At 39.4% G+C, this 10,000-nt stretch overlaps 2 protein-coding genes across 2 annotated transcripts in view; one reads left to right on the forward strand and one right to left on the reverse strand.

Moving 5' to 3' along the window:
- LOC138043799 (protein RRP5 homolog) overlaps window positions 1-4,395 on the reverse strand; it is a 53,714-nt gene extending 49,319 nt beyond the window's left edge. Inside the window, exons 1-3 of the mRNA XM_068890253.1 lie at window positions 4,324-4,395; window positions 2,715-2,832; window positions 2,317-2,469 (exon numbers count right to left, since the gene is read on the reverse strand). Coding sequence (XP_068746354.1) covers window positions 2,317-2,469; window positions 2,715-2,832; window positions 4,324-4,373 — 321 coding nt within the window. The 5' untranslated portion in view covers window positions 4,374-4,395. The remainder of the gene's footprint in view (window positions 1-2,316; window positions 2,470-2,714; window positions 2,833-4,323) is intronic.
- A 111-nt stretch (window positions 4,396-4,506) lies between these two features.
- The window catches only part of LOC138043800 (uncharacterized), a 6,607-nt gene continuing 1,113 nt past the window's right edge, over window positions 4,507-10,000 (forward strand). The window contains exons 1-2 of the mRNA XM_068890254.1: window positions 4,507-6,300; window positions 9,122-10,000. The exon at window positions 9,122-10,000 is cut by the window's right edge and continues 1,113 nt beyond it. Coding sequence (XP_068746355.1) covers window positions 4,632-6,300; window positions 9,122-10,000 — 2,548 coding nt within the window. The 5' untranslated portion in view covers window positions 4,507-4,631. The remainder of the gene's footprint in view (window positions 6,301-9,121) is intronic.

The following is a 10,000-nucleotide window of genomic DNA, read 5'->3' on the forward strand; positions in this document are numbered from 1 at the left end:
ACTAGCCATTGTACTTCACTGAGAAATTTGGGTTGACCTGAACATCTGCAGAATGTGGAAAGCGTATAAAAAATACACACTACATCTAGAGAGAGTGTTTCCGTCGCAGCACGTGCTGCTTTGCTGAAAGATTTTTTAGTTTCGCTGCAAAACAAACAAAATTGCACCATAAGGTAGCCGATTATTGGGATTGAAAATTTTTTCAGAGTTTTATAATGGCCGAGGATCTGCTTCGCAGTCATTCCTCGCCGATTACGTACGTCTCAAGACTGATTTCCTGATTTTATTTCATGACGCAACTAAAAACACAATTCAAAGGTGTAAATAAATGAATAACAAAGGCCAAACGTGTTGAAAAGAAACTAGTTTGCAAATGCATTGGTTTTATTTTTTTAACGTGTTGACTCTTCATTCTCAACGCGTTGTCAACGCGTTTGATGGTTCGCTTATCTTTGAGCGGTACTGAATGGAGTACTGTTGTCAAATAAAAGCATGGTTCACCCAACAGATATCCTAATTATTTACCCTTTACCCACGTACATGTAACAGGGTGTTACTCAGCAGCTCAGAGTAATGGACAGAAAAGTAAAGAAATATCACCTTCCCCAACACAATATCGTGGGACATACCGTAAACACTTGTGTATACGCCGCACCCCAAATTTCAAGGATAATTTTGAGAAAAAAACTAAAAACTTGAAAATAGCACTCTAGCAAAAAAGTTGTTTGTTTTTTTGTTTGGGATGTTCAATCTTTATGTACTGAAGGTTTCTTACATGTAGTGTTATTTGTGACCCCATACCAGCCATTTTACTCCCTCGGAAAGCAATGATCTCGTATAATTATAAGCCGTACCCACGATTTTGAGCCCAATACTTCGGCAAAAAGATGCGGCTTACACACAAGGTTTTACTGTACTTTTATGTTAGGTTTGATTCAAATTTTCTTGTGGTTCATAACTGTTCAACACAACTGGTTCAATTTTTGTTTTCCTTTGTTTTAAATTACGATTGCGAATATTAGACAAAGAAAAATTGAAATGGTTTAAAAAAATTATTTTAATTAATAAAACAAGAAAAAATGTGAACCACAACATATATATAAATGAACATGTACATGTTACAGCAATGTAAAATGTCATCTGCTGACAACGCAGTATGGAGCGATGATGTGCATGAAATCTCATGTAAGGCTGAAGGACAGAGATTTCATTAGAAGCCAGTCACTGGAAGTACAGAAAACAACGGCATATAAGAACACTTTTTTCAGGTTTAAGGTTGATCGTGTTCTTATTTGAGGGGTGCTCAGTGAGAAATCAGCCTGAAAGTGTTCTTAAAATGTTGTTAAAAATTGGTTTCAGAAATACTTCAAAATTAATTATATATTTACTAGAAGTTTAATTAACATATAATGCTGTTTTGTAATAGATTTTATAGTTTGTAATAGTCCTGAACAGCACAGTACATTGATATAAGTTACTAAACTGTATTGTTTCCTTATTGTCATACCCTTTCCCTTTGTATTCAGAACATGTTTTATTTATCAGACTGAATTTGTTCTTATTTATATGGTGCTTTATTGGCCAAATTTCAGCCTGATGTTCTTAATTTACTAGTCTTGTTCTTATATGTGGGTGTTTACTGTATACCACAGTCTATGTTGTCAAACATTTGCCTCTCACCGCCAGCTTCTCTGCCTTTATTATTCACTCAAACCCTTGTAAAAGACAAGAGTGACCACTGCTTACATTGATTAGCCCAGCCATCCACTTCAAAAGTTATTGAAACCCCTGGAGGGATGATGATGCAGGGCTCGAAATTGCGACCAATACAGTTGCATTTGTGACTAATTTTTTCCCTTTGCAACCAAAATATCTGGAGAAGTCACAAATTTGTGACTTGTTTTCACCAAAACTCTTTCGAAACAAAGACGTTAGCAGTTACCACTTTGCTGCTACTTTTGCTAAAATAAATGCAGAAATGACAAAATTATTTTCTTTCTCGCCATGAATTTCCTTTCTATCTGAAGATAGCGTAAATTGTAGCGTAATTTAGCTGCAATGGTACCTGCACGATCAATCATTATTTTCAGCAGTTTATTTACACACAAGTATTCCAGGCTCATATTTTGTTTTGTTAACCGCTGACAACACAATGCAGTGCGACAACTTTGCGACTAAATTTTTGTATCTTATCGCAAAATCGGCCTGCGATGATAATGATGATGCCCTTCACAATTTATAACAGGACATGACAAGTCATACATGTACATGTACATGTACATGTACATGTACATCCTGTCATACACAACACTGTACCTTGAATGTCAGCGACTCCACAAGCCTTTGCCTTGGTTTCTCTAAAAATTCAGGCTGGTCATCTAATTTTGCTTTTTTTGTTTCTACAGTTTTCTTTGCTTTCTTTGTCTTCCTTTTAACTGTTGGTCTTGATTCTGAATTCAGTGATGATTTCTAACGAAGGAAAGTATTTTATGCATTATGGTTGCTAAAGAAGAAGTTGATAATAATTTATTACGACATCACAATCATGTAGAACAATGCTACCAAAGGATTGTAATATTTGTATGCATTATTGTTTCACAGTAAGCTGGTATTTATTTTAGAAGTTTTGCCAAATTCGATGAATAACAATGAGTTTGTTACATTAAGGGATCTTGCTGATCTTACAGTAATCAATATAAAAAAGCTATTTCTACCCCAAAAAGGACATCTTTCTCTGCCTCATTCCTTATTTTGCGCACTTCCAGAGGAGTTAGGGCTGAGGCTCCACCTCTTGGAAAGTCTTCCTCTTCTGCTGCTCTTGAATTTAATACACTATAAAAGAGAAAGTAATAATTCGTACAACATGGTACAAAATCTTTTAGTTTTCTTCCTTCATGTAGCAGAAAAAAGTGACGGATTCTTTATAATCATGGTTTGTGCTGAAAGTCATATTATATTTTCTTACAATTATCATCGGTTAATTCAGTGAGCAATACTAAAGTTTGTGTACATAATGTCATGGTAGCTGTATAGTGTTTTCATGTGACATCATGATGGCCATGTTGATGTACCCAAAAAATAGAATGGCGCCCATGTTGGTGTACCCAATAAATCCTCTGGGAATTGATTTCTATTATCATGCAAACGTTTTCCTTTGTTTCGGTGGAAAAACAAGGTTACTGATCGCATGAGTTTAAACACTCTATTGGTACTCAAAACTAATCATCAGGAAATTAAAATTATAATTTACTTGTGAAAATAGTTTCTTTTATCCACTGATCAGGTTCCAAAGAATTAACCCATTGACCCTCAAGTGTGACACTTTTACTCCGTCTAAAGCCAGACAATTTTACTCATCAATGGGAGGCATCCTAGGGCGTTTCAGGTGTGAACGGATTAAGCCTTTGACGTCCAAACCGGCCTAAACCGGCCAGACTATTTTACTCTTTCTAACGCCAGACGATTTTACTCGTCAGTGGGGGAACCCCTGGGAGTCAGTGGGTTAAACTTCAGTCAAAAACTTAATGACCCCTGAGAGTGACACTTAATATAGATTACTCTGTCTGACACCTGATGATTTTACTTGTCAATGGGGAGCATCCTAGGCTATTTGAGGTGTGAATGGGTTAAGCGAAATGTCAGCTTTCAAACTCCTTTACAGTGGTCAATTTACCATATCAATTCAGTTGATAAACCGGCCCTTTTCTTTATTTCACTTCCCTACTGACACAGCACCACAGCTTCTTTACAAACTAAAGCCCTTTATCCTACATGTGAAAGAATGCTTTATTTCCACCAACCATCAACCAATATTCTTAACCCAAAAACCAAGACAATCCCAGACAATCCCTTACCTGGAATGCAGTGTCTGACACGTGCATACCACAGACTAACCCTAAGTCGCAGTAAAAGCTAACCGTTTTAAAATGGGTGCTTAGACTTAAATACTGCTTTTCAACTGTTTGTTAGCGCTATTTGTCGGCAGTCTGCAGTTGTCATACACCTATTGAAATGCTAACCTTTAAATAAGTGCGTTAACCTAATTGAGAGCATAACTCTGATGACTAAAATGCAGGCAGTGTCCTTAACCTTACATGAAAGCTAACCATTCAAAATAAGTGTACTAGCGATGCTGAGATATCCTCACTGTACTGCATGCATCGATGGCATTGAAAACCACGTGTTTTAGTTCGCTCCAGAACTAGGATCAAAATAGGGAAGCCGAGCGCAAACAAATTTGACCGCTCGAACAAGATACAAATTATCATAATTTTCCGAGAAATGATATACGTCTCTCTCTCTCTCTTTTTCATATTCACATACCTCGATCGATCAATTTTAGAGTCGTCTTTCTTGGACACCTCGGTCGCCATCTTGGTCCGCCGTAACCAGGCTTCTCTCGGATATGCGACGGGTGTAGACTGGGTATAAACATGGAAATAACCAATGAGATTTCGACAAAATGACGTACTATACTAAAAAAGGAAAGGGTAAGTTGGCTGGGTACAATGTTTGTAACTTGCAGAAATAGCAACAGAAAACCTGCTGAATCAGGGATAATTGAAGACACATAAAAGTTCGGAACCCGAAGCGATTGCACAAGTCTCCAGCTTGCTGGAGAGAAGGCAAGGATGGTTTGGAAAGAGAGAGGAAAATATGGAATACACACTGGGCGAACCCTTCGAGAGCCGTCAGAGAGAATCACTTCCCGAGACCGGGGATTTCTGATAAAAGCAGTTGTCAACTCAGACGTAAATGTTACGGATGAAGACTTTAGAAGATATCTGAAGAAGGCTAAAGTGCTTGATGGCTTTGATGACGAAGATGTTGTGCAAGAAAGTCGATATCATCGACGTTGGGGTTCAGGAAGAGGGTTTTCCTCTGATTCACTGTTGTATTCCATCAGCAAGAGGAAACGCTGGCTCCTGCCGACGATTTTGAAACACAGGGTTTCCGAAGATTGTGGCAGTGAAAGCGATTGCAAAGTTGTTCTTGTGGAAAGAGTGTCAGAAAATAGTTCCTCTTGGTATTCCCAATCTTCTAGGCTTAAAAATGGCGATTGCATAGCGGTACTGGACGGTGCGGAACTTCGGAAACCGAAACGACGAAAGTTTGCCCACGTCGGAGACTTACGGAAAGAGTCGGACGAACCCGAAGTCTTTTACGAAGTCACTCACACAGAGTCAGCTACATCCTGGCCCAGCTATGTGCAACATGACTGGAGGGAATTCAGAGATCACATGAAATCCCGCTGCAAAGAAAAAGGGAAGAGAAACAAAAGGCGTTTGTGGGGGCAATACAGAAAATCGGAGTTGAAGAAAGAAGCATTTGAAAACGAAAAAAATTCTTCCTCTGGTGGTAAAGTGAAAAGCTTCATGGGGAAGACGAAATTGATGGTTCTCAGTGAAAACAACTTTGAACACTGTTCTGTGATAGAGGGAAATAACAGTGCCTTCCCAAAATTTGACATCGGAGGCTACATCTGTGAATCTCTCAGTTCTGGTCCAGAGAATCATTCCAAGAAACAAAGTCATGTTAAGGGTGGTGACAATAAAAATGGGAAACTCTCACCTCTAAACTCAGCATCTTCACAGTTTGTATCGATGCATGGTAAAGGTTCTGCAGTGTATCTTGACCTTGCCCCTGAATCTGACTACCATGACAACCAACAGGCATTTTACGCCAACCCTGTTGTAACAGTCCAACTGCCAAATGGTGCTCTTGTGGCGAGTAAGGCTGTTTCACAGACCGTGAATTTAGAAAGAGAGACAATTGACCCTTGCAAACTGCACAAGCAATTTGGAGAACTGTACTTGAATGGTGAAAGCGTACCTCATAGATTTAGCATCTGCTCAGAAAACCAGGATGTCAAATTTGTTTTCACAAGCCAAACCCAGAGGAAAGATGGACATGAGCAATTCACTGTGACAGCCATAAGCAATGAACTGCCAGCAAGAAAGTTCCAAATTCTTGAGCAGTTCTTAGAAAAACATTTCTGTGTGACTTGTAAGCAAGAGAACAGTTTTGAACCAAACAATGACACAGTTCATAATTGGAACCCAAAAACAAGTAATGAGAATCAAAACAGGGTGGCGCAGATGTCATTTGATTTGCTTTACCATGTAAACCGATGGTCGCACAAGGCTTGCTTACCTTCGTTAGCTGTTCCTAGTGGTCCATCCCCGAACAGGACATGCTGCAATAAGTCTTTTCTTGATATAGAGTCTGAAATTGCTGTCATACCAGGGAATGTTACATGTGAAATCTGCTGCCTCGAGTTTTACAATGACTATCCTGATGGTAAGGAGGATTTTAAGTTGTCTATATATTTTTTCCCTGATGATCTGAATTTTATATAAATTTTTGTCTTGGTGAAGTAATAATATTATTTTGAAGGCAGTCAGTGCAATCACAGGTGTTCCAAGCTCAGTGTGAGGGAAAACCAACATACATGTAAATATAAGGATTTGTATGGGAAAAGGAAAGGAAAGGAACTTTATTGAAGTGTCTAGTCATTCTAGCACTTAAGCACTAATTGGGGACAAACCGAAATACCCGGAGAAATCTCGATAAAGGACTTGAGAAGATAATTATATGAAAAATTCTCAATTAAAAAGCCTAACCTCATAGACCTTATTCATAAATGGCAGTCAATTTATAATTCTTTTGTCAAAGTGCAAATTAGCCTTCCAAGCCTCGATACCATACAGCGAATTGAAAAGAATTCTTGTTCTAAAATGAGGCTTGGTAGGCTAATTTGCACGTGGACAAAAGAATTATAAATGTTACCACCATTTATGAATAAGGTCTATTGCCATTGTGGGTCGTCTCCTTCCTGTGTGTTTTTTTTTTCAAAAAGTCAACGCAAGATGAGCCATTTTCAATCCCTCGGTTGTCAATGGTATTACGAAATAAACAAGACTGCACACTCTATTCTCAGGAGCCCACCAAATTGAGTCAAATGTTCTTGGATAAAATGTTTCCATGGTTACAATTCCACATCAGAATCAATTGACAAAGATTAAACTTTCATTTCAACCCCTCCCCCTCCCCCCCCCCCCCCTTACGAGACAATTGTAGAAGCCATGTGAAGGACCTCAGGCAGTAGTTTGTCCACTTGATCCAAACCAAAAACATTTTCAGAAGGTGGGTTTCCCAGCAATACTGGAAGGTTAAACATTGTAACCGGCCTTGTAACCCTGCCTGCTTTATCAAAGTGAGCTCTAACTGGGATCCTAGACCGTAGTTTGTCAATGACACACTTTTTAAAATGTGTTTTTGAAGTTTGTCAACACGAAGGAGGCATGACTGTGATCCGACGAGCAAGACAATTCAGTCATGTCAGGAGACGGGGATAAAAAAATGTTTCGTTGACAAAGTACAGTCTACATGTAGTACCCAGTTAGGGCTCAGTTTGTAAAAGCGGGCAGGGGTACAAAGCCAGTTACAAAGTTCAACCGTCCAAGATTGCTTGGCAATCCACGTTTGGAAAATGTTTTTGGTTCTGATTGAGTGGACAAACAACCGCCTGATGTCGTTCGCAGAGCTGCTAGGAGGCAGCGTGGCCCAGTGGTTAGGGCGCTTGCCTTGAGATCCGGAGATCCCGGGTTCAAGACCCGCTCTAACCACTCGTCGAATTTGATCCTGGTAGTCCCTGGTTCAACTTCCCAGCTGCACTTGTAAATAGCCAACTGGTTTGCCTCCGGCCAGTTGGGATTCTTAACAGTTGTTGTTGTTGTGTTCTGTTGTTTCGTTGATTGTTTCATTGGCCCTGAAAAGCCCCTATGGGGAGCGGTCAATTAAGTATGTATTGTATTGTATTGCTATTGCTTTGTTGGTGGGTTGAAATGAAAGGTTAATCTTTGTCAATTGATTCTGATGTGGAATTGTAACCATGGGAACATTTCATCCAAGAACATTTGACTGAATTTGGTGGGCTCCTGAGAATAGAGTGTGTTGCCTTGGTTATTTTATAATACTGTTGACAACCAAGAAATTGTAAATGGCTCAAATCGCATTGAATCTGGAAAAAAAACCTACACAGGAAGGAAGCGACCCACAATGGCAATAAGGTTAAGCTTTTTTAATTGAGAATTTTTCGTATGATTATCTTCTCAAGCCTTTTATCAGGATTCCCATACAAATCCTTATATTTTTGTTGGCTTTCCCACACACTTGAGCTTGCCTGTGGTGCAATCATGAAAATTAAGGTGGTTCCCAGCACATAATTTTTTGCATTATCATTTCGCATGTGCAAAGTGCGCTCATTGATAAAATGGGCGATTTCCATTGACACCAAGCCCAATCTATCAAGAAATGGCTATTTTCTCCAGAACAAGTACAGTGACCCCCCACTCTTTATGTCATTATTGTAAAGATTTGGTAACAATCTATGGCCCGTTTTTTGGCAATTTCATAGAATTGTACACAAAAAGCAATAACAAGCGCAACAGCTCTAGTATTGAAGTTAAATCAATTTTGGAGTGTTATATGCTCTCAAAGGCATTCAAATAATTATGTTTTTATTGTACGTAAGTGAATAAGCAATAAAGGGATGTCAGACTTTGCGGACTATACATACAGTATATAAAATCAAGCCAAATTTATCTTACTCTGGGGATGTGCAGCAGTTCTTAAAAAGGGCCCCTAAATAGACGTATTTTCATAAGATGGTGTTGTACCACAGAAACCCTCTTTATTGATGCATTTTTGTAATCTCCTTAACAAATATCAAGTGTGCGAAGTGTCGGAAATCTGTGACAAGTTCTATATAGAATCACCTTAAGCAGCTGTACACTTGAAACTTGAAAGTTTGTGCAACTGAAACTAGCAATTTTTTTACCAGACAATATTTCATTAGATCAACAGTCTCTTGTAGTTATTGATTATACAGTGGGGGCTTAATTTAGAATAGGTGGGTGCAAATTTAAAAAATTAAAGGGGAGGGAGTCTCTATTCACTGACATCCAAAATGACCAACTAACAAGTAAAAGCTACCATAACTTTTGCTTTCCTGTTTCAAAGACTTAAGCAAGTTAGAATTGCTTAAGAAAATTATGACAGTTAACATTGATGGTGACAAAGCATTGCCTAGCTTAACCAATGAATTTTTCATTTGCAGATTTTTTGCCCTGTACTGCATTAATGGCTTGCATGCACTGGTTCTGCAACGACTGTTGGAGATCGTATCTCTCTGCCGAAGTTCAACAAGGCAAGACTGCTGTAATGTGCCCCAGGTACGACTGTGATACTCCTGTGGATGACGTCACGATAATGGCACTTCTTCCAGACAGCTTTCCAAAGTTTGAGAGAATGAGACAGGAAAAGGCTGTAGAGCTGGATGCCAAGTGGAAGTGGTGCCCTGGAGACAAGTGTAATCTGGTCGTTATGGCAACTGGAAGGAGTTCTGTTAATGAGAACTTAGGTGATGTTCTTCCAATCCCAATACGCTGTGACTGTGGGCAGAACTGGTGTTTCGCGTGCCAAAAGGAGCCACATTGGCCTGCATCATGTGCACAGGCGGCATTTTTTCGATCACAGACTGAAAGCTACGAAAAGATTGTCAAAACAAAAGCTGGTGGAATTACTTCTGTTTGCGTAAAGAGGTGCCCGCATTGCCACTACCCCATTGAGAAAAATATGGGATGCCCCCACATGACTTGTTCAATGTGTATGGGGCAATTTTGCTGGGAGTGTCTTGAGGACTGGCTGACTCATGATTGGGGTGCTAACTGTGCCAAAAAGTCTAAACAAGAAGAGGAGGTGGAGCTTGTTAATCACGTTGGCTCAACACGATTCAATTCGCATCTTCGAGTTGCCATGGCAAACCGCATGGCAAGGGCCACGCCCTTTATGTACGTGAAATACGGAGAAGTGAAGAAACTGGAAGGAGTATTACAAGCTCTAGATAAAATCTCTCAGACCAAGCATCTCACAGGCGAATCAACATCGGCGACCGCTTTGTTTCTAAACCAGTACAACTCACATAGTGTGCCAAAAT

Source organism: Montipora capricornis, chromosome 3, assembly GCF_036669925.1.
Source record: "Montipora capricornis isolate CH-2021 chromosome 3, ASM3666992v2, whole genome shotgun sequence".
In the NCBI taxonomy this organism is placed as follows: Eukaryota; Metazoa; Cnidaria; class Anthozoa; order Scleractinia; family Acroporidae; genus Montipora; species Montipora capricornis.